The 24,586-nt window shown below is 53.3% G+C and overlaps 1 protein-coding gene across 4 annotated transcripts in view; it reads right to left on the reverse strand.

The window, feature by feature from the left end:
- Window positions 1–24,586, reverse strand: part of SIX3 (SIX homeobox 3) — a 96,140-nt gene that overhangs the window by 70,081 nt on the left and 1,473 nt on the right. For 3 of the 4 annotated variants that reach the window (XM_060607197.2, XM_060607179.3, XM_060607188.3), the window contains exon 2: window positions 22,823–22,982. In XM_060607197.2, the coding sequence (XP_060463180.1) occupies window positions 22,823–22,982 (160 nt within the window). Of the gene's footprint in view, window positions 1–21,510; window positions 22,983–24,586 lie in introns of those variants that run through there. The other variant, XM_060607172.3, reaches the window with a different exon arrangement.

A 24,586-nucleotide genomic window follows, 5' to 3' on the forward strand; every position in this document is an offset into this window, starting at 1 on the left:
ACTGGAGACTGCAGTTTAAAATTTGGTCTCGGGGCACCGAGGTGATTCAGTCGGTTAGGCATCCATGATCTCACAGTTCCTGGGTTCGAGCCCCATGTCGGGCTCTGTGCTGACAGTTCAGAGCCTGGAGCCTGCTTCAGATTCCATGCCTCCCTCTCTCTCTGCCCCTCCCCCACTTGTGCTCTGTCTCTCTCTTTCAAAAATAAATAAACATTTTTAAAAATGTAAGTTAATTAATTAATTAATTAAATAAAATTTGGTGTCAAGCCATGTAACCTTGACTCTAGAGAACCTGAAATCCTGAACAACCTTCTGATATCCAAATAGCTCACTCTTCAGTCTCTGTGAGGTCTTCCAGGCAGCTCTCCTTGGGTTCTCAGAGGCCCAGACTCACAATTAAGACTCTTATCATGTTCATTTCCACATGCATTTGCTCTGCGAGCACTGGTTTCTGATGAGAGCCCATGACTCTCTACTCTGAGTCAAAAGAACCCCACCAACCCTTTCTCCAAGCTCCAGTTCCCATTTTCTCTGTACTTTCTGCAGATTGGGTTGCTGGGTGGACCCTGGAATCCCTCATTACCTCTGACTGGAGATCCCTTCGGCCGCAGTATATGCACACAAAAATGTATTCTACTACAGCCTGTATGAAGCTCTGCAAAGTTACAGTTTAAATGTTTATTTATTTTTGAGAGAGAGAGGGAGGGAGGCAGAGGATCTGAATTGGGCTCTGCACTGACAGCAGAGAACCCAATGCAGGGCTCGAACTCATGAACCATGAGATTGTGACCTGAGCTGAAATTGGACACTTAACTGATAGAGCCACCCAGGCACCCCTGCAGATTTGCAGTTTAAAGAATCTTTGTTTTGGGGCACCTGCCTGGCTCAGTCAGTAAAGCATGTGACTCTTGATCTCGGGCTTGTGAGTTCGAGTGCCATGTTGGGTGTAGAGATTACTTTAAAAAAAATGAAATCTTTATTCAAAACAAAACAAAACAAAAAGAAGCTTTGTGATTATTTGTGCTCCTGATTGTAAATAGCTTAGCATCCTAACAGCATTAGCCTGTCTCATGAAGTTAAGAAAGTTGCTTCCTCCAACCCTTACCTTGTGTTCTGGTCCCCTTTCAGTGCTGCCTACACACAAACATGCTGAGCCCCGGGCATGCTGGCAACCCACCAGCCCCCCATGATGGTGTTTTGGTTTGGCCTCTGAGCTTGCACCTTTAATTTCAGGCTCACCTGCACTCACTCTGCAGCTGTCCTTACCCTCATGGGAATCCTCCTGGTTTCTTGTCATTTCTTCTGCAATTCCAGATTCACAGGGCTGTGGACCAGCCACATCTCAGTAACTTTGCAGGCACAATTTTCTTCCACCATGATGCCTCTTTCCCTCTGGTTTCCTGGAAGCCCCATCCTGCCTTCTCTCTGCTCCTTTTCTCTACCCCTAACCCTTGACATTGAAGCTACATGCAACATGTAGCATAAAAAGAAAAGCATGAACCTTGAAAGTGTACAAATTCAGGTTCCAATTTTGAATGTGCCACTCAAAAGGTCTCAGTGACCTTGTGTGTGTCATCTGGCATGCCATTTAACTTCTCTGACCTTCATTTTTTTTTCATTAGTCAGATAAGTTTAATAATATTTATATCTCAGAGACTTTGTGAGAAATAATTGATTTAAAAAGTACCTTGGACAGCGCCCCATGCAGAGTAAGTGCTCACTTAAGGGGAGTCTTCCCCTGGCCTTGCCTTTCTGCCTTCTGTCTAATATTTGTAAGTGCTTTTCTTTTTCTTCCTTCCTTTCTTTCTTTCTTTCTTTCTTTCTTTCTTTCTTTCTTTCTCTTTCTCTTTCTGTCTTTCTCTCTTTCTCTTTCTCTTTCTTTCTGTCTTTCTGTCTTTCTTTCCTTCTTTCTTTCAAGAAAGAGGTCTTGGCTTCATTAAGTCTTAATTCTTCCAACTCAGGCTGACATATGTTGTCCACAGCCAATGCACTGATTCCCTCTGCCTTCTGTCTCTCACCAGTCCTTCTTAGAGTCTTGCCTAGCTCTTCACTGAGACCAATGTATATAAGGATGCTGGGATGGACCCTTCCTAGACCAGGGTTCACCATGACCCTGCTCTGGGCTTGCTTCACAAATCTTCAGAAGTGCCCTCCTCTCTCTCTCTCCCTTACCAGCCCCATCTTCTATGGTCAAGGGATGAAGACATGAGGGGCTGTGTCTTTCCCACATTTGACATTAATTGAGTCTTACAGACAGTGAGTTTAAAAATCACTCCAGCTTGACAGAAGTAAACACATTACATTTTTCTATTTACAAATAGGTCTACCTCTCTATACTACTCAGCCAGCCCCCCTCCCCTCTGCCCAAGATCCCTGCAGGGCCAAGCACTTTGCTGGCTCCCCACTGGACTCACACAGGCCAGAAGTGTCAGCAATGGCCTTGGCCTCTGCCTCATCGGATATCAGATTTCTGACATGACTTTACGATGCCATTTAGCACTTGCATATTTGTTTCAGATGTGACTAGGTACTTCCCCTCCAATGCCCCCCACCAACACCGCCCTGTCCTGACTGAGGGAGAGGATCCCACTTCTGAAGCTGCCCCACCTCCAACTGGCTTGGGATGTGGGCAGCCTTGTCTGCAAGCAGAGGTATAGATAAAATTGATGGGTTCTCTGGCTTTTGCAGCCCGTAAGCCCCTGTGATAGACACGGGCCTCCAATGTCCACCTGCTGGTGCCAGGGTGGAAATCTCTTTCCCACCTGGCAAGTTACCATCGGCCTGGCTGCCAGCAAGGAAGCCACAGTGAAGATCTTAAGTTATTCTTCAGTAGGTGCCCTAAGGTTTGAGACCAGTCCACATACCCTCCTTAGCAGAGTGAGTCCTGGGGGCTGCAGGTTCTGGGCCCACCTCTCACCCCAATGGCCTTTCCCACTCCATCCCTAGTTCTCTGTAGATGGATCAAATTAAGTAGAACAGCCTCAAAAGAAGAAGTTGCAAAAACACACTGTGAGTGACAATGGGAGGCAGTAGTCCCTCATCTGTTTTAGGGCTGGGGGCAAAAAGGTCAAGGGTTGCATGCTTCCAATCCCTGAACTCTGTGAATCTCAGACCTCTTGGGGTCTAGCTGGTGGAGATTCCCCAGGGGCTCTTGTGGGAGCCACTAACTCTGAGCTGACTGGTCTCAGGGTCCATGATAACCACCTCGGCTTTCTGCACCCTAGTAACTTCTCAAATCCTTTGAGACAATAGAACACTAAGAGTTTTCAGGGTTCTTTCCTGACAATAAATTCTGTTTCATTCCAGGGACAGTGGGGGCATAATAAAAACACTTTATTGTTTACTGTATTTATGCAGCAGTTATACACCTGCTATGGTCTGTGCATTTCTTTTCATGTCTAACCACTGTCCCTGGGTCTCCCTGCAGGAGGGACGGTCTGCAGGCACTGAGCCAAGCCAGTGCAGGAGATGGAAATGATGTCCTCTGACACCAAAAGAGACAACTCACATTTGACCCGGCTTTTCCCTGTCAATCAATGGGTGAAGCACATTTTAACGAGAGGGGTATCACTCTTGGATGCTTTGAGTTGACAGCACCTCTGCTCTACCAACAAACCCGACACCTCGTCAACACCAAGCTCCTTAGAGTTTGCCCACGAGGTATGAATACTAGGGACCAAGTAATAAGAGAAGTAAAGGAGAAACTGAGGCAGGGGCAGAGGCCTGGCCAGTGGGTATCGCTGCTTCTGAGGCAGCTGGGGAGGAGGTATTCCATTTCCTGAGCTGTGCTTGTCCCATTTCAGTTTGAACAGATGGAAATATAGTTCAATGTTTCAACATCATTTGCCTTTCTCGTGCTAAAATATTGATAAGTGCTGCCCAGCCTGATGCCCCCGCAGTTCTGAGCAGTAACTGGAGCATGATGTGTACTGAAGTGAGACACGGCAAAGCCTTTAACGAGTGTTTAAAATTCCTGGAATAATGCTCAGTGCTGGCTTAGCGCATTCGGCCCCTGAACACCTCCCCCCCTGGGCCGCCTCCTAAGCGACAGGAGGAGTGTGAGCCCGGCCCAGACCCCCTGCTGGTGGCAATTAGTGCGGCAGCTGCTCGTCCTCAGGATGGGAAACAAAGCAGGAGATGCCTGCATCTGCCGAGGAAGCAGGCAGGGGGCAGACACGCTGGGGGGGTGGGGTGGGGGGAGGATGGGGACGCGGGGTGCTGGCTCTCCCGCTGCAGGGGCCTGTCACTGGGAGCTCGGGGGCCCCAGAAGGAGGGGGCACCGGGCAGGGCTCTCGAGAAAGGCAGGAGAGGGAAGGGCACGAAAAGGGGAAAGAGGAAGATGAGAGGAGAAGAAAAGAAGGAGAAAGAGGGAGGAAGAAGGAGGACACTGGCAGGAATGCCCTGGGAAAAGCTTCCAGTTCCTGAAAGGAGAATTCAACGTGTGCCCTGAGGAAAAGGAAAAGGGTCTCTGCTGGTGGCACCCCAGGCCCGGGGCACCCCTCTTCAAATCACAGCCATGACAAAGGTGCCCAGACCTATAAGCATACCCTGCATGCCACTCCCAAGGTCTGGTACACTATGGGTTACTCGGATGAAGGCCACTCTGGATCTCAGGCACCCCCCATGGACACAACATGGTCTAATTGTGGAGGTCCCCGCCACGTTAAATATCTCCCACACATTAAGCTTCTGGATTTCAGGTTCATGATCTTTATAGATTTTTGTGGGACTGCTCAGAAAAGTGTTTTCCAAGAGGACTGCTTGAATCAGACCCCAGGGAGAGGATGTCTGCCTTCTTCAGGAGTGACCGTGTTAAAGCTCCCATGTGGGAGAGAGCAGCGCTGTGTTCCAGAAAGCTGTGGGTTACCTCCACCCCTGGAAGGAATTCCGAGCTGGTTGTTGCATGTGACTTAAATCGGGATAACTCTATGCCACCGAGTGAAAACTTACAGAAATGATTGTAGGATGAATGATACTTACAGCCAGGGAGACAGAATAGGAAATCTACAATGAGTTGGAAAGCAGGGTCTGACAATTATGCTCAACCTCTGCCTTCAATAAAACAAGACTCAACAAAGTCCTGTAAATATAACGGTCCTGTCTTCTGAGACAAAAAAAAGGAACATGTGATTGACACACAAGGGGGGACATTTGTGGGAACAAATAGGATGGAATTTAAAACCGAAGGGCAGGAAAGGAAAATGTAGGCCACGCAGCTATTGTGAATAGAGAGACTGGGGCACACTGAGGGGCTCCAGAGACCCAGCAGTTCTGCTGGACAAATCTTAATAGAGGAGAAGCTGTCTGGAGCCAGGAAATGCCACGGACTCTGGGGAGATTGGCAGCATCCCCACTGTCCTTCCAGAAGTAAGCCCCACTGGCTGGGGAATACCTTGTCTGACGGCACAACACATCTTCTCTGGGCACCTTCCCTCCCTGCTGTGCCGCTCCCAGTCCAGCCACCCTTCAGCTTTAAGCACCGCAAAAGCCCAGCCCATCACCCAAGCCAACTTGCATTTGGGCTTTTTCTGGGGCCAGTGCCGTTGCTCTAGGCTTAGGCCCTGCCAGTGGGTCTGTCCCTCTGGGACAGAATGTCTGTGATTGTTGTCCCAGTCCCACTGCAGTGTATGTGCCCATCCGGTGATGGGTGCCTCTGGTTTCCATGGCTACAGGCGGGTTGGGGGGAGGGCTGTGGGCATCGCCAAGTGGATGACCACCCCCCTCAGGCTGACCACGTCCTCCAGGGGCTTATGTGCTGCGGCAGGATGGGAAGGCCAGTGCCAGGGAGAAGGCAGACAGAATGTGGAGTCCTAGGTGCCCAAGTGAAAGGAGCAACAGCAGGGCAAGGGCCAGACAACATCTGTAAACTTTGGGAGACGCTTCCAGCTCGGCATCTAACCCGATCATCACGACCTCTGGCAGATATTGTTACCACCCACACACGGAGGAGGAAGCCAAGAGCCCAGACTGGTGCAATGACATGACGAAGGTCCCAAGGCCCGGATTGTCCCCCTACACAATGTTACCTCCTTGAGGAATTGCAAACCCAGAGGGTGCCTCCGTGGATAGAAATCACCTGAGGGTCTTGTGAAATGCATGTTGGGTTTGAACCTAGGACTGCAGACCCCAGAAGTCCCCAGATGAGGCCAATGCTATGCAGACCTCACACACATGCACTTTGAGGGGTGAGGTCCTGGTGCAGTGATTTCCCATCTTGCTTGTCCCTCAGGAATCACCTGCAGAACATGGGGAGTTGGATTCGATAAGGACTCGGGATTGTGAGTGTTTGAAAAGAGCCTCAGGTGCCCCAAATGGACAGGACAGTTTGGGATATGCTGCCGCAGAAGTGTGGGAGGGATGTGGCCACAGCTGGGAGGCTTTGGCAGGGCACCAGAGGCGGGGACTTCTTTGCAGGGCTCCCATGTTTACCAGGTGCCCTCTCTACAGCAGGAGAATGCCTGCCCTTGGCCTTGACATTGCTTTGGTGTTTGGTCTTGGGCAAGCTCCTTCCTGTCTATAATATGGGAACACATGGCTGAAGGCCGGGACACGTGGCAGACGCAATGGAGGGAAGCACCCATGGAAGGGGGATGGTGGAGAAGCAGCCAGGCACGATGTGGTGTCCATCTTGCAAGGGGGGAGAGGTGGGTGGAGAGGAAAAACAGTAGGAAGAGAAAGGAGAAAACGCCGTTGTTAGGCTGGGTTCAGAAGAGCACAGGTGGGCTGGGTACTTCAGTGAGACATCACCTCCAGACCACTGACCTCCCCAGCCCCCACTGCACTCACTCACACAAGACTTGTTTTGCCACCAGCCAGTGGGGGGGAGGGGAGGGGAGGGGATGCCCGCCCCTCTTTCTCTTGCCCCTCTTGCTCCCTACTTGCAAGCTCCCTGGTTGCTTCCCTTACCTGTGACCCCAGAGAATCCTCTTGTGGGCCCCAGGCTATCCTGCCCTGCCCAGGCAATCCTCACCTCCACTCTTTTGGGGGTGTCTCTCCAGGTTCAGCGTGTCCTACCTGGTCACCTATTGGTTTCTCTAGGCAAATTCTGTGGCCCTCTGGTAGTGCCTGGGTTGTTGGTCCATGGCCCTGAGCTGGTGCTTACCGCTCATTCACACATCGATTCAACAGATACGTGCCAGGCTTTGTATTAGGTGCTGTGGGCAATCCAAAGGGGCCCGGTAGAGCCCTCCCTGACCCTAATCTAGTTGGGGGACTGAGCCATGCACCCAAATCCCTGTAAGGCCAAGGGGAGTGTGGCTGTGGCTCTTTGGTGGCCAAGGTATCTCAGTGAGGGCGCCGTGTTCGTCTAACACTTTTTGTACCACGTGTCACTCCACAGCTTAAGTCCCTCCTGCTGCTATTTGGACAATGCCTCTGCTCTGGGCACGGCCTGACTCAGGGCTCAGGTTACCACCCCACCCTGTCTCTGAGCTGTTCTCCTGTGACTCAGACGCCCAGATGTTCCAGGAGAGTGCAGTTCCAGACTCCTATCGCCCAAGTTTTAATGTTATAATACCTTAAACAAATATTGCAAACAACACAGCCCAAGTTCTCACAGAGTGCCAGGGCCAAGGGGTGAGTTCTGCCCCAGACAGAGGAACTGAACCACCACAGAAGCGGACGAGCTATGTTAGAGAGGGAGCAGCCTTACCTGGAGGGACAAGAGGGTGTGTCTTCATTCTATTTGTCTCTGATGGAGCCCCTGGGAAAGGAGCGCCACAGGATTATCCTTAAGCCAGGCCTTCAGGGAGCGACCCCCTCCCTGCAGAACTCAGGGCCCCTGGCCACTTCCTCACAATGGATACCACCCCCACCCCCCACCATCAGGCTCTGAAGAAGGTAGAGAGGGGTGTCTGTGATCGAAATCCTCACCCTCTTGCAAGGTGACTTCAGACAATGGAGGAGAGACCGGCAGGCACTCTACAATTCTCCCAGCCCCTCTATGTCCTCAGCTGTGAAATGGGGAAAAAATTGCTGAGGGCCCAGGATGCTGAGAGGCTTAAAAGAAAAGAAAGAACCCAGGGCATGTCCTACTGCCTAGCGAACAGTCAACCCAGGCTCTTTTCTTCCTCCCTTGGCACCGTGTCTCCTGTAAAGGGTTAAAGCTTCAGGCACATGGCTGTGGCCTTATGGTGGAAATGGACTGTGTCCCGGGCCACCCGGGCGTGAGACTAGTGGGCATCTGGCTGTCCCCAACCTGACCTGGAGGGTGGAGTCCAGCATTTCCCTGGGTCTGGGGAAAGAGGGAAGGCTGGCACCAAGGGCAGAGTCCCACTCTTGGTGGGAAATGGCAATTAAAAATGAGAGCTGTGGGGTGCCTGGGTGGCTCAGCTGATTGAGCGTCTAGCTTCAGCTTAGTTACGTAATGATCTCTCGGTTTGTGAGTTCCGTCCCCACATTGGGCTCTCTGCTGTCAGCACAGAGCCTGCTTCAGATCCTCTGTCCCCCTTTCTCTCTCTGCCCCTCCCCTCCTTGCTCGTTCTCTCTCAAAAAATAAATAAAACAATAAAAAATGGATGAAAATAAATTTTTACAAAACGGAGTTGAAAGTCCTCGTTCCAAGAAAAAAAAATTGTAACTATGCATGGGAACGGATGTTAAGTAGACGCATTGTGGTCATTTCGCAATGTATACAAATATTGAATCATGATGTTGTACTCCTGAAACTAATATAATGTTATTTGTCAGTTACACTTCAGTAAAAAATACTGATGAGAGCTGGCCCCAGCCAAGGGGTCAGTTTTGCAACTGAGTTAGGGATCTCATCTCTGCAGAATTACAGTCATCCTTGAAAAAGACCTTTATTGATTTTTGAAGTTTGGAGCTTCTTGAAGCAAGCCCCTTCTTTCCACTGAAGGCGAAGCTTGCAACTTCCCCTTGGCCACGCAGTGAATGCAAGAGGGGGCGGGCACAGGGAGCAGGGGTGCAGAAGGCTGCAGGGAGTGGGGAGGACGTCCGCTGCCTGCTCTCATCCCAGGCTGGCCCTCCAGCCTTCCACACCTTCACCAGTACCCTGGCTCCAAGCTCCCTCAGATACCCTGTCTCTTGTCCTAGCACGATTCGGGCCCCATTTCTTCTTTTCATCCAGGATCAAGTTCGAACAGTTCTAAACAAACATATTGGGAAATAATAGGGCCGTGCGGGGTGTGTGTTGGGGAGGAGGACCCTGAAAACGACAACAGCCAAGTATACTCAGCCCAGATGACTTCTCTCTCTAAAGCTAAAATACAAGCCACTGGCAGGCTGGGTGGCCCCATGCATGGGGGTGGGAGGCACTCCGCCTTTACCTGAATCCTCCCTGGGGAAGGCATTAAGGCCCCCCTTTCATCAACTGATAAATAAACAAAATGTGGTATGTCCACAGACAGGATATTTTTCAGCCATAAAAAAGAATGAAATATGACACATGCTATAAAATGGATGAATGTTGAAAGTTTTGTGCCGAGTGAAAGATGCCACATACAAAAGGCCATGTACAGTGTGATTCCTATTATAGAGAATGTCCAGGATAGACACATCCACAGAGACAGAATGTTCTAGAACTAGGCAGTGGTGATGGCTGCACACTATGAATGTACTAAATGCCAATGAGCTGTACACTTTAAAATGGTTAAAATGGTGAATTTTATGTTATATGTCCTTTGCCACATTTTCTTCAAAAGCAAAACCTTTTGAGTATTTCCTTGAGTATTTCCTCCTCCAGTTTCCATCCTTCTGACACTTCCCCCAACTCAAGGAGAAGAGCCCACTCAAGTGAAAAAGGAAAATTTATATTTCTGTTAGGGTTGGGGGGGGGTGTCCACTGGCCACAGGATGGCCCCCCAGGGCCTTGACTGAGACTGTGTTACTCTCACACCTACCATCTTGGAAGGATGAGAAGAAAGACCCAGACTCTTGTCCATGCCAGGCCTTCATCCTCACCCACCTCCCGGCCCAGCCTGACAGCTATTTCGCCAGCACTGAGCTTCTCAGGTGGTCCCCAGCCAGGGCACAGAGGAGGCTGACCCACCCTGTCTTAAGTCCATTTTCGTCCCAATATTCTGGTTCCTGTCACAGAAGAGTAGGCAGGAGCCCAGGCTCATGGAATCCCACAACTGTATGGAGGTTCACCTATAAGAACGTGCCACAGGGCTGGTCTGGACATAACCCAGCCCCCTTCATGCCGACAGGTCCTGCTGCTGGAGTTGGTACAGATGACCACAGGAGACCTGGATCTCCTCCCTCCTTGAGGATAACCTGGAACTTCACGAGATACCACACTCAGTTTGTGGTGGACCAAACTTGGTCTGGGAGCCAGCCAGCCCAAACCACCATGACATGTCCAGTAGAAGCCTACACAGTGTGTGGACGTGCCAGGGAGGAGAAATGGTGTTTGGAGACAGGGGCCTAGTCCTGGGCCTGGGCAGTCCTCCAGCTGGATGGCAGGAAAACTTCTAGAAAGATAAATTTTCCCAGGAGGCTCTGTGGCTCCTCTCGCCCCAAGATTTATCTGCCTTCTCCAGCTTGTGTAGCAATCAAGACGCTAGCCCCTGAGGCTGTCCAGGATGCCACCAGCTTTGCCGGGCTGGCCCTGTGACTCTGTTCACCTTTCGTGGTTTACCCACTTCCGTGATTCACATTCCAACTCTTCCAACTTCCTCTCCTACCATGAACTTCTTTATCCTTAGAATATACACGCTCGGGGCGCCTGGGTGGCTCAGTCAGTTAAGCATCTGACTTGGGCCAGGTCACGATTTCACAGTTTGTGAGTTTGAGCCCCGCTCAGAGCCTGGAGCCCGCTTCCAATTCCGTGTCTCCCTCTCTCTCTGCCCCTCTCCCACTCATGCTCTGTCTCTCTCTGTCTCAGAAATAAAAACATTCTTAAAAAAGGAATATACATGCTCAACCCAGTGAACCACATTCCCTTTCCCAAAACCTTTGGGGGTAAGATATGTTTGGGAATTCAGGATTTTGGAGGTTTCAGGAAGGTATATTCAAATGGTGCACGTATCGTATGTTACAACATACCAACCTCGGGGGTACAAAGCAGTACCTGTAATCAAGCACATTAATATTTCCACAGTGAAACATCTGATATCTGGGCCAAGTGGGATAAATGAGGGCTATAAATAGCCTCACATCAGTTTAGCTCAGGTTTCGCTGCCAAATAGTTTTGGCAGGAAATATAACAAACAAACAAGCCTAAACAAAGCTTTCAGAATTCTGGATTTGTAGAGAAGAGACTGAGGATCGGTATTTACGCTGCATAAGAGAGAACAAGGCAAGCAAACCAGCCCTAAGAAAATAAAAGGAAGAGGCTCCTCCTGTCCACTCCCTACCACCAACCTCCCCTCTGAGATCGCCTGGCATTGGAGCCTCCTGTAAGCAGTGTTTGGGACTCTGTAGAGTTATGGGCCACTTAACTAGCTGTGTGCTTAAGGCCAGAGACTAAGCCACCCTAAAAGTCTTAGTTTCCTGATCTCTTTAAGTGGGAAAGAGATTCCAAAGGCTCCTTTTACCTCTGACATTTTACCATTCAACTCAATATGTTAGCCAAAGCTGGTCATACTGTTCAGAGAGAGACAGTGTGTTCACCACCCAGAGCATCATAAGGACCACCCTCCAAAAAACAGCTCAGCACCCAGCGCCTCTCCCCCATGAGTAGAGAGGGGAGGTGGGTGCTAGGTAGGGATGGCATCCTGCCAGGCAGACTGTCATCGTAGAAGCAGAGCCCCACACTTCACCTGTAAGAGACCCGGAAGCATGTGCAGGAGAAAGCAAGCCCTAGCAGCAGACGCATATTGCAAGTTCAGGTGGACAGCTCCAGGATCAAATCGTTAAGCAAAAGACAGGAGCTAGAAAGGTTAACCCAAATCGCACAGGTCAAGGTGGAGACTCCTTACAGACGCAACACTGTGGATTTTGGTATAAAACAGGGCTTGATTCATCGCAGACCCCTTTAAAAGTAGCAAACGGGGGCGCCTGGGTGGCGCAGTCGGTTAAGCGTCCGACTTCAGCCAGGTCACGATCTCACGGTCCGTGAGTTTGAGCCCCGCGTCAGGCTCTGGGCTGATGGCTCAGAGCCTGGAGCCTGTTTCCGATTCTGTGTCTCCCTCTCTCTGTCCCTCCCCCGTTCATGCTCTGTCTCTCTCTGTCCCAAAAGTAAATAAACGTTGAAAAAAAAAAAAAAAAAAAGTAGCAAACGGCTACCCTGGGGTAAGAGGTGCTGGGAAAAAACAAGCAGCGCGAAGCCCTGAAGCCCTCTCGCATGCGGCCTGCCCAGGCAGAGCCCGCGGCTGGCGCAGAGGACTAGGCGGCTGCGCGCCGCCGCCGCAAGGTGGCAGCAAAAACCCGCCAATGGCTCGCGGCGTGCTGCCTCCCGCCTCGGACCTGGTTTTACTTTTTGCCTGGGTTTGCACCGCTAGAGCAGAAGGGGTAACCCTTCAGATGGGGTGGAGGGCTGAGCGCCCCGGCCAGGCTCTCCCGGAGTTTTCTTTGGGTGTCATAAAGGCTCCTAACGTGGTGTCTGGAAACGTCTTGAGAGACTGGTGGAACGCAGACGCCCTGACCCACTCCCCCCTGCCTTACCGCCCTGGGCGTGGCGGGGGCCGGGGAGGAGGGGGGGGGAGGTTGGATCCAGTTCTCCCTCCCCCATCCTTGCTCTCTCTGCAGACAGGGTCAAGTCCAGGAATAGAGCTTTCCCACTCACAGCTCAGGCGGGAACGTGAGAGCGAGTCTGGAAGCTGAGGCTTCCGAGTCTCGCTCCCTGACACCTGTCACGCCCAGCCACCCACCCTCAGCAGACACGTGCGGGCGCCGACACCCACTCGCACAGACTCGCCCTGGTCACGAGGAGCAGACTGAGAGGCCGCAAGGTGCAACGGAAGAATAGAAGGACTCGGCGCGGAGAAACCGGAGTTGGACTCTCATTCCATTTTTCTGGGGCTCTAAACCCGGGTTGGCGTCCAGTAACGGGACGCTAAGCTGCTTGGAAGCACCTCCTCCGCGTCGAAGCGCCGCGGCAGCCTGGAAAGCCTTCCTTGACGTTCCGGTGGCTCAAACGGAAGACCCCGGCGCCGGGCTGAGCGCCTCCCCGGAGCCCGCAAGGAGGACCACGCGCGGAAACGGGGCGCAGGACGGTGCGCGCGTGGAAGTTGCGCGGGACCCGTGGCGCTAAGACGAAGACTCTTCGGGCACGGAGAGGCGCGAGTCCTGGGTGTCCTGCTTCATCTCCAACCCTCGGGGACCCCTCGCGCAGGTCCCACTCCCACGCACCTAGGGTGCTGGTCTCCTCTGGTCACTCCAACTACTCCTCGAGGACCCTTCAGGTGTGGGGCTTGCGACTCAAGCTTTCCCCCTTCCTCCTGTTCCCTAGCGCCCACTCGGAGAGGGTGTTACTGCGCAGCGGAACTAAAGCAGAAAGTGGTGGGCATGGGAGGAGACCCGGCCATACTGGGTGGGCGGTGGGTTTCTCAACAAGGTGCCCCACACTAATTGGCCCTTGGCATCCACCGACAGACCCTTCTAAGGAACATTGTGAACCATATGCGAGGCTAAAGGGCATGATGCTTCTGGAGAAATTGGGGGTCAGAGGATGAGATCTAGGATCAAGTCATAGACCCATAAAAAAAAGGGCAAGCACTGAAATCATGTCATCAGGGAGCCCATAGGTCTCCAACTGATCAAATCCTCCCCCATTTCTCCTTTTGAATGTCTTTAACTGGTTCTGCAGCTCAAGCCCCTTCACTTCTTGCCTGCTCATCAGAAATAGCCTCCTAATCCGCCTTCCAGTCACAGCCTCACTCCCTCCAGCCAAATTTCTGAAGCAGAGCTCTGGGTGGGACCACTTTAGCTCTCTACAAAGCTGCCTTTGGCTCCCCAGTGCCCATGGGATCAAGGCCACACAACTTGTGTGACCTTGTAGCTGACCCCCACTCACCCTTCTCTCAGATTTGATTACAAGTCTACTTATGCACCCAGGCACCAGCCACATCACCCTGCTCTAGAACCCGAACCTTCTCATTGCCTTGGCCCCCTCTGTTCCAGCCTGGCCTTCCCTCCAAGCTATCCAATCCATCTTTCTGGTCACAGCCACTTCGTTGAGGAGCCCATCCTGTTTCTATCCCCAAAGTTGTGATTAATCCTGAAGCCTCCACTCTCCAGGGCACTATATGCAACTACACTGGGTTTGTTTGTTTTTCAGTGATGACTTTAACCATCCACTGGACTGTGAGTAACTTGAAAGCCAAGCTCCACTGTGCTTGCCCCTGCATCCCTGGGTCTTATTTTTGGACGAAGTTGGATGTATTCACACCCACAAGCGCACGTCTGTCTGGACACTGTCCCCTCCCCCTCAGGCATATCTGCAGGTAGATGTGTCCAGAGGTCAGGAAATAAACATTTCTCTTCCATCTCATGGGAATCTGCACAGCAGTCTCACCGAACACTCAACAAAGTTCACACATACACACACTTCAGACTCAAATACACACCACGGACTCCCATGTACTGTGAAGCATTGGTGGTTCAAAGTGGAGCTCAGTCCCATCTGGGAGAGGAGCCCACTGAAATCTCTGCTCATCCTCTGGGCTTCAGAGGCCAGTCCCTGTAGGAGGTGCGTTTTGGTTGGGGCTACATCCCTGCAAAGTCCAAGGGCAGGGGCGAGTGGGGGAGTGCGCCCAGACAGGCAGAGCCTGAGGTGGCCGCGCCCCTTCCCACTGACTTTGCCTCATCTTGCGCTCTCAAAAAAGGATCTTAAGAAAGTATTTCCTCTCCTACCGGCAGCCCACGGGCCAAAAAGATTGATTGGAAGGGGACACCGGACGCACAGGTATGGCGGAGCATATGAAGGTAGGGGCTGGCTGTGTGACAGCGGCCAAGTCATGGCCCTCTCTGAGCTTCACTTCTCGTGTAATCAGAGCCGCCAACAACAGCTCAGAGACGTCAGTGCTGGCCGTGGTCTGGATTCCATACGCCCACCTGTGTACTCGTGTCTGTCGGTCCGTCCTTCCTCCCAGCCCGGCCTGGCCAGGCGGAGCCAGCGCGTCCTGGACGAGGTGGGGACGGGCAGGAGGCAGAGGCCCGGTCAGGCTGCAGAGCCAGAGGCGCGCGCGCCCGTAATTAGCGGAGCGTTCAGTCATTAAGAGGCCCTGCTAAGAATTTCTGTTTAATAATGGTCGCAAATTAGTTATAATGGTAAATAGTCATCTCAAAATCCAGCAAACTAAAGCCAGTGCCGTCCTGGAAGGGCTCCAGGCCGCCCCCAGGCGCGGGCCCGGCTATCGCCCGGGTCGGCCCAGCACCACGGGGATCCCGGTGCGGAAAGGCGGTGCGGCCTGAGGAGCGGGGAGTCGGGCCGGGGGAGGGGGGTTTCGGCCGCAGCGCCTCCCAGCGGCCCGAAAGAAGAAAGACGGAGTCCGAGCCTGCGACGCGGGGACAAAGGCCCGGCGCGAGAGCGCCGCGGAGGCCGGGGGGCGGAGCGGGGAGTCGGGGAGCGCACACCCGCAGAGCGGAGTCGGCCTCCTCCCAGACCCCCGCCCCAGGGGCCTGCCTCCCACACACACAGCCCGGCTCTCGCTCACCTCTGGGCCTCGCCACTGCCCCTCAAACACGTTTATTAGGTTCTGGACCGCACGCACTCTCCTGCCTTCACCTCCAGGGGTCCAAGAACCCATCCCTGGTCCCGAGCCTCACCTCTTCCAAGGGGAGAAGAGCAGCCGGTGTTTCCTGATCTGCAGCGACCCCAGCCCCACGGCCACATCCATCCTCCCGCAGAGAGGCTCTCCGCCCTGGGCGGGGCAAGCCCAGCCTGAGGAGATACCAGCAGAGGTGGATTTCCCTGTGCTTTTCTTTCTTGCCAGCACCTTTCTGTAAAGTCCTCAGTGTCTGAAGGGTTACACTCCTGCGGGCTAAGGCCCTTTCCTTTCCCAAAAAAGAGTGTGGGCAGATCGGTGAGAGTCATGAGCTTATTTGTAGAAAGTGGAGAGAGCTGGCTTGGGCGCGCAGACGCGGCCCTGTTCTGTGCAGGGGGAGGTGGAACCAGTGTCTACTCTGGGAGGCAGTTTGTGCGGGGGGGGGGGGGGGGGGCGCTGTGTGTGTCATGTGAGTGCAGTCGCCTGTGGGGGTCTCCGAGAGTGCAGTGGGAGGGGGGAGGCTGCTGCTGAATGCAGAGAGGGCACCTTAAGGGCTAGCCTCTTCTGGGCAGAGGAAGCTGCCTGTACCCCCCAGCCCCCAGCCCACCAGGGGAAGGGGTATGTGCCCCCCACCTCATAACACTCGCAGCGCTCAGCTCACTTCCCAGGTCCCACCTGCGCTGAGTCCTCGTGCTCCCGGGGCACTTGGTGGAGACTGAATTGTTCCTGTGCTCACAGCCACACCCTCTCCCCAAACACGCCTGGTCTTCCCCCTGCTTGAACCCAGGAAGTAGTTGCTCCCCAGTTTCCCTCTCCCTTCCTGTTCCTGACTTCCCCACTTTTGCTCTCAACCTTGCTCTCATTTCTCTCTCTTTCTTCTCCTTTTTCTCCCTTCTCTACAATTTCTCTCCCTCTTCAATAGTCTCCTTTCCCTTCTTGCTCGGTAAAACAAATGCCCCTGAGCATTTGGTGGGGGGTTATAAAATGAAGCCCCCCTTTTCCTGGCCGTTCCCAAGATCAGCCAGGTTTCTCTGACAGTGTTTATCGAGTTCTCTGCCTATCTTTGGGGCTCCAGCCTCCTGGTGTGTGTGTGTGTGTGTGTGTGTGTGTGTGTGTGTGTTGGGAGTGGGCAAGGTTGGGCAAATGGGAAGCCTCTCAGTGTCTAGAGTCAGGCAATGTGGTTTGGGGGTTGAAGTGCCTCTGGGAGGCATTTCTTTTATGTCTTTGGGTTGGCTCATGCATGTTGTGTGTCTGAAGGCTTCCTCTTACCTATCCTTTGTGTGTTTGTTTTGGTGGATGGGGAGAGGCTGTGTTCTCCGACTGTGTTTATTGCTCATCTGCCCCCTTTCTTATACGGGAACTTTTGGCCCCAGCCATTATATATAGCAGGCGGCACACCAAATGTGTAGTGGTGCTAATGCCGTTTTATGCAGACATGTTTCTTTTGTGGTGTGGATAGCTCTGCAGAGGGTGCGGTTGTGAGACGGGGCATGTTTGTGTGTGCATCTGTGCAATTTGGAGCGCGTGTGCCCTAGAGAGCGTGCCTGCAGGAGAGAGGGAGGATGGTGAGTTCTTGTGTTTGTGTGTGAGGACCGATGTAGAATCTGTAAAGAGGACATCAGAAAGGCAGCCCTGTGTTGTGTAGGGAAGGAGGTCTATGGGGGCTGCAAAGGTTGTTCTGGGGGCAGGTGGGTGTACAAGGAAAGGACTATAGTGGGTTTGTGATGAAATGGCTTGGGGCTGAGGTGTGTGCATAACACGTGAGTTGAGGGGTATATTTGTGTCGATAATTGAGCGTGTGTGTGCCTGTGTGGTGTAGCCCCGTCCGCCCGGCTGTGCCAGCTTGCTCCTGTGGAGCCCCGCCCGACACTGCAGAGCTCAATCAGCCACTGCATGAATACACTCGAATGGAAAGTTGTGCTCAGCTGACCGGAGAAATCGGAGCCGGCTAGCACTGCTCCCCTCCTCCCTGGCTCCCTCCTGTCCTTCCTTGGGCTAGGCCTACGCACCAGGGCAGAGGAGGCTAACTCAGCTGCGACTGAAAGGGGCCAAGGTGGTGGGTAGCCGGGCGGACCTGAGCTCAGGGAGCTGGGGGCACGGCACGCACCCCAGAGGGCTGGGCATCTCATCCTCGGTGCTTGGGCACGCAGGGGATAGGTGAGGGCCAGGGAAAGCCTCTGAGGCAGCAGCGGATGCTCCAGGTGACAGCCACACAAAGACCTAGACGGGGACCTAGGTGGCCACGGAGGCGCAGAAAGACAGGGAGAGGGACAAGAGACTGGGTCATCCCCACTGAGGGAGGCCAAGTGCATCCAGTGTGCCACAGGTCTGAGCTCCAGCAACTCTAGTGATGGACTAGGTCCCGAGTGTGCCAGGCTGGTCACTCCTCTTTTCAAAAGAAGCTGAGAGAGCTACTCTGTTGCCACAGCCCACGGTAAGGTGCATGTTCCACCCCAGTTTGGCCCATCTAGGCTTGGGCCTGGCCCTCTCATCGCATCACTGGAGCCCTCCCTACATCCAAAGTCCAGCCAGCCCTGGCTGGTCCCACCACCTCCAACCTGAGGCCCAGCCTGAACCAGCCAGGCTCCTATGCCTCCAATTCCACTATCGATCAGCATCCCCACCCCACGCCGTGGCAGCTTCCAGGTCATTTCATTTTAATCAGCTGTACGTCTCACTTGGGATGATCAGCTGTGTTGGCGCTGGGCAGTCAATTCTGCAGGATTGGAGGAAGGCAAGGAGAGGGGCGGGGTGGGGTCTCAGGACCAGATCCCGGGGAGGGGGGCAAAGAGGAAGCGGTGAGCAGGCTGGAAGAGGTAGACTGGCCTCTCTAACCTCAGGCAGGCAGCTTTTAGAGGCCAGGGACTGGTACAGATTTTTTCCAGTTTTGCTTCCCATTCTGCAGCTGGATTGCCATTGTTTTTCTTTGAGGGAGGCAGGAATGAAGAGAATAGCCCCAGGTTGGCGGTTATTCTTCAAGCCCCTTATCCTTGGGGTAGGCAGCCCAAGTACACAGAGGCCAACGCGCACAGGGAAGACTCAAGTGCTCTGGCTGGGGCACCAGGCAGAAGTGTGCTGTGCACAGAGCAGGGTGCACACAGGGTGTGTATGCCCATGCTCAAGCCCACCCATGGGCTGTCCTGGGGCCAGACAGACAGGAGGGATGGTTAATGTTGAGGCCTGCCTTCCCAGGCTGACAAGGCTCATGGGAGTGCACACAGCGGCACATACACTGTCCCCAAGGCACAGTCCACAGGGTTCCCAGGCCGTGGGGGGCTGTGCACAGTGGCTGAGCTGGCTTTTCCACCAGCAGGGCTTCAGTCGGGCCCCACCCTCGAGCTCTGCCCTGGCTGCCCCTGGGATGTTGACCGCCTTGGCCATGGCTTTGAGGGACCCTGAAAGAGAATGGGCAGGCAGCCCATAAAAGGAGAGATCTGGCTGGAAATGGGGCCTCTTTTCTCTCACTCTCACATTTAAAGGGGCAGGGGCCAAATCCAATGTAACGTCGGTAGTGATCAGGGTAAAAGGGCAGACTGGGGAAGCCAAAGAGCCCAACTCCCCCTCTGCCCTCTGGTCAGAGTATGCCAGTTATGACCCCTGCCCCATTCCTTAAACGCAGAGGAAGGTCAGCTAGGGGTGGGTAGCCTGGGAGTCATATCCGTGGGTTGACTAGAACAAGGGAATCCACCAGAATGGAGACCCACGAGACACGAGTCCACTGCACCGAAAGGCTCTGCATACACAGCATCCTGTAGTTGTACCCGAGAGCCACTTCTTGCAGAACTAGGTAAACAGAAACTGCCCAAGCTATACACAAATATCTACAATATAGGCGACATAAAAGAAAACACATACTGGACACATTGATGCACTATGATGCACTGTGATATACACACATGTATATCAAACACGCATGCGTGCACACACACACACACACCCCTTTATATGCAGACCTTGATTGCACGGTGGAAGGCCAGGCTTCCGCATTGCATACATCTTCAGTACTCACAACAAGCACTCATACCTCTCCTGCAGAGAATCTGTAGGTAAGGTCAGAAAGTGCACAGTAGAGTATTGGTGTTTGTACAGATCTGAGTAGAAACACAGGATATGAGAGAGAGTGATGGATGCTAGATAGGAAGACAGACAGGTAGCAGGTGACACCCAACAGAGCCTAGGTCTCCAAAGCTGAAGGTTGCTATGGAGTCTGATCACCTGTTTTCTGCAGTAGAGAGAGAGAAATGGGTACTGGACACTCCAAACTCGCTTTCTTTCTCTGATATGTTGAGACAAGGAGGCATTTTAACTCCACGAGTTTGTCCTCTGTCCCCAGACAAAAAGGAGTCCACTCCCTGGTTCACCAATCAAAGCCCCTCCAGAAGTCACTCTCCATCAGTCTCCATCAGCCACCCTCTCCTTCCACCCATCAGTTCTGGTTAGTTAGTCCATCAGGTAGGGTCCATCCACAACCTCTATACTGTCTGAGGCAGCCCCTTCTCTGGATTTCAGGTCCAAGTTCTGGGTCAAGTATGTGCCAGTACATTTTAAAATGCAGGTCTGGGATAGGGCCAGTTATCTCAGGCATTGTGCTGTGTACCAGAACAGAGTCTCAAGCTGGGTAGAATGCAGCAGCTCTTCCCCAAAGTCCTGCCACCTAGGTCAATAGTGCCTGAAGTGTGGCATCATGAGGAATGTTTCCCAGAGCAGTGAATGCATGCAGAGATTCTGACACTGCGTGCCAGACCTCAGAACTTGGAAGCTCTCGAGGTCATCCGGATGCCCTGGATCTAAGGACACACACAGAAACCTTCCCCTGCAGGCAAGCTTGCCCTGGGTGCACAAGGCCCCCCTTACGCGCACAGGGCACCTCTGGGCCTGGCGGCCTTTCTGTCCAGCCAGGCCCTGGGTAAACCCCACGGCGAGACTGGGGATGGGGACAAAAGGAAATCGGAAGTCAAAATTAGTTTGGAACCGGGCGCGAAATTCCAGGCACGTTTCTCCCTAATCCTCCTCGCTTTGGAAATTAGACTTTCAAGTGAAGGCAAGTTTTCTGAAATTACCTCTTTAGCTCCTCGGGTGCAGGCTGGCCTGGCCCAGAGCGGCAGAGGCTCAGTGAGCCACCCCATCATAGGGAACTGTGGGCCCGGCGCAGGGTGGGGAGGCCTGGGGCAGGCGGGAACCTGGTTAGCAAAAGGCAGTGAGTTTTTTGGTTTTCCTTTTAAAGTGTAAACCAACTGAAGTGTCTTAGGGGCTGGAGAGAGATTCCACTTGATCCCAAAAGACGGGAAGGAATTTCAAGGAGACAGATGGAGATCCGTAAGGCAAGTCAATACAGTCACACGAGTGGTGAGGAAAAGGTCGGTCCCTAAACTCCTCACACTACCTTCTCCTCTGCTCTCTCTACCCTCCGCACCCTGGCTACTGCTGCCCCTCACTCCACCCCACAAAAAGAAGATAAAACCTGTCAGCTCTGCTCTGGATGGGTGAATGGTTGGTTTGGTGACCTTGTGTGTTTACCCTTAAATAACAACAACAACAACAACCACAACAACAACCACAACCACAAGATGCCAAATACACCCCCAAAGACCCACAAGGGCCGCAGGAGGCTATAATTCCTGCGGACCACGGCCTGGCATCTTTGCTGAAGAAACCTGCCTGAGCCCCCCACCCCCTGCGCCCTCTGAGCCTTTCCTTCAGGATTTGGCTTTGGTTCTTTTCCGAAAGGCCTGCCCCCATCTTCCCCCCAACCCCCACCCCCACCTCCAAGAAAAAGCTCACCCCCAGCCTTAAAATTCTGCCCCAGTTCTAGTATCGTAGTTGGAGCGGAAGTGAAGGCCGGGCGCTGCACCCCCCTGGGCTGCGCACAGGGGCGGACAAAAACACCAGTCTCCGAGAGTGATAAGAAAATGGAGAATACTGTATTTGCTTTAGAAAGTTTTTACATATAGATAAACACGCAGTTAAGATAACAGTAAAAGCGCCCTACGGGGAGTGAGAGATATCTCCAAAGCAGCTAAGAAATACTTGGAATAGCTTTTGCATAAGAATACTACGGTCTCACTCTCCGCTTCTGCTAGCGACGGGGTCCCTCTGCCTAACCCAGACCGCCATGCCACGCCTTGACTGCCAAGTCAACGCCAGGAACACCGAGTGGGAGGGGAACCCCAAAAAGGAAAGAGACAGGTGAGCGGGGAGGGCAGAGGAAGGGGGGGGGGAGAGAGAATGAAAAGGGAAGAGGAGAAAAAGCAATATCATATACAGGCAATTTCTACACATATATTACAAACTGGGAAAATGACCGATCATTAAGATATACATAATTCATATAAAATTTTGAAATAAAAATAAAAATCTGTTACAGTCATAACTATTCTTTTTCCACATTTATAACCAGTACCCACACAGGCAGTGACAGAGTAGAGAGAAAAAGGTGCTTACGAAGAAAATGATTGTCTGCTGAACAAAAAACAGAAGATTGCATCTTGTTTGACCAACACTTGGACTTAAAAACAGAGAAAGAAAGAGAGCGAGAGAGGAAAGAAGAGAGAGCGAGCAACAAAAGGCGAGAAACATTTGCTATTTCCCTCTCGAGGAGTTCTTTTTTTTTTTAAACAAATTCCGAACAGAGATGGCGGTTTTATTTTTTTTTCTCTTTTTGTCTGTTTTGCTTTTGTCGTCTTGTAGTCGTGGTGGTGGTCGGTTTTTGTATAGTCGACTCTTTTTAAATCGTTTTAAACTAGAGAGAATATTTTCCCAGATACAAATAAATCGTCATGCAGGTGGGGTGCCGGGTCCGTGGGAACCGAAAGGAGAAGCCGTGCTTGTCCTAGAAAGTATACAATTGTCACCTCTTTTATGTTTTCTGCCCGCAACATCAGCGTTTGTGACTGTCTGTCGGCATCGCGGTCCTTTGGGGTGGCCGTGGCGGTAGATGGTGGTCGGGGTTGTTGATAGTTTGCGTTTCGTTTGTTATTTTTCTTGGTTTTTATATATTTTTGGCTGGGGTAGAAGTGTGTGTGTACGTGTGTGTGCGTGTGTGTGTGTGTGTGTGTGTATGATTGTGTATCCTGATTTCGGTTGGTTCTGGGCCTGGAGGAGGAAGAAGAGGAAGAGGAGGAGGGCGAGAAGGAGGAGGAGGGGAAGGAGGGGGAGGGGGAGGAGGGCGGCCTTGGCTATCATACATCACATTCCGAGTCGCTGGAGGTTACCGAGAGGATGGAGGTGCCGGTGTCCGCGCGCTCCGTCAGGCTGGACACGCTGGTGGTGGGGCTGGCCGCCGTAGACGGCGACTCTGCCGAGCCGTGCGTGGGGCAGCCGGGCTCGGCCAGCGAACGCATGCCGCTCGGTCCGATGGCCTGGTGTTGGAGCCTGCGGGAGACAGAGAGCGGCACCAGCCCTTGAGACAGCGGCCCCGCCACAGAGCTCCGTCAAGCAGCCTCCCCGCGCCGGCGGCCGCCGGTGCTCCCCAATCTCCCCAACCCCGCGCCCCCCGCCACCACCCCTGACTCTGCTCTCTGCGCTCATTACTTCTCGCTACCACCCCCCACCCCCACCCCCGCCTCCAAGCACCCAGCTGCAGAGCCCCCCAGCGCCGGTCTCGGCTCTCTTCTCTCCTTCCCGAGGCTCGCTGGAGCTTCCCAAAGCTTCCCAGTTCGCAGCCGGCCTCAGAGGAGAGGTAGAACCAGAGGCCGGACGCCTGGGGAGGCCTCCGGATGCAGCGTCCCGAAGGAGCAAAAGTCTGAGAGGGACAGGGTGCTTCTTCCTCCCCAGCCCCTGGGACTCTTCAGACTGAGCCGGCTGCCGGGAGCGGTCGGTCCCCGCAGCGCCTCCTGTCCCAGCTCCCCCAAACACACCCAGAGCTGCGGGTGATCGTCCGCAGCCTCTCCCGGGCAGGACACGCTGGCTTTGCTCTCTGAATCCCTGCGCTGAGCGCAGGAGCAGGGGAAGAGAGAACCGAGGAGCCGGAAGCGGAAAAAGTGGGGAAGAGGAGCAAGAGAGAAAGCAGAGAAGAAGGCAGGAGCGGTTGCAGAGCAGTCTCCGTCTGTCCCTTTCGCACCAGGCAGCCGCTGCCCGAGCCTAGAGTCTCTGAGTTCCTACGAGGAGGCCTTCCCCTGGTCCCCGGGGAACTCCCCCTCTCAGGCGAAAACCTGGCTCTACAGGCAAGGGTGAGAGGGCGCGGGGCTCAGGCCTGGGCCACGTAAACACAAACACACTCGCTCACTCCGGGAACTCACACCGGGCCTCAAACCCCCGGCAACTGTCAGCAACTGGGGCTCCGCTCCCTGCGGTACATCAGGCCCAGAGCCTTTGCAGGCTAGGTAGGGACACAGGCTCCTTACCAGGGCTTTTACCCAACTTCCTCCCATCCCCCTTCCCTCCCATTCCGTGCCCTTTCCTCCTCCTCTTTCTTCTAGTTCTTTTTCTCCCGACTTCCCCCAGGCCCAAGTCTGCTGACTGGCCAAGCCCAGTCAACTTTGTGACTTTGTGGCCAACTTGCTGGTAGTGGGGTTGCTCCTATTCCTGGTGGCTTCCCAAGTTAATGTACCAAGGGGATGCTCCTTGACTGAGGCTTGGGGGCTAGCACCTGCATGCATGTACACACACACACACACACACACACACACACACACACACACGGCCTTTCTACTCCCAGCCTGATTTTCTTGCTTCCCCGTCAGGCAATTTGCAATGAAGGCCTGCTCAAAGGTGGCCACCGACCTTTTCATTTTGTGGCAGAGACCCAGGTTCAGTTTCCTTTCCATGACATTGTGGATTCCTCCTGGGTTTTTGCAATGCATGGAAATAAGAACCAGATGGCAAGGACTGCTTTCCTTCCTTCCCTGTCTGTAGGCTCCAGAGGAGTGCCGAGCTGTGGAAGGGCTGAGCAGGTAGCAGGGTGCAGCAGGGCTAAGGTGCCCAGGGCTGGGACCAGGGGCCGTGGGCACTCAGGATCTCTCCCTCTCTCTCTCCCT

Source organism: Panthera onca, chromosome A3, assembly GCF_046562875.1.
Source record: "Panthera onca isolate mPanOnc1 chromosome A3, mPanOnc1 haplotype 2, whole genome shotgun sequence".
Taxonomy (NCBI): Eukaryota; Metazoa; Chordata; class Mammalia; order Carnivora; family Felidae; genus Panthera; species Panthera onca.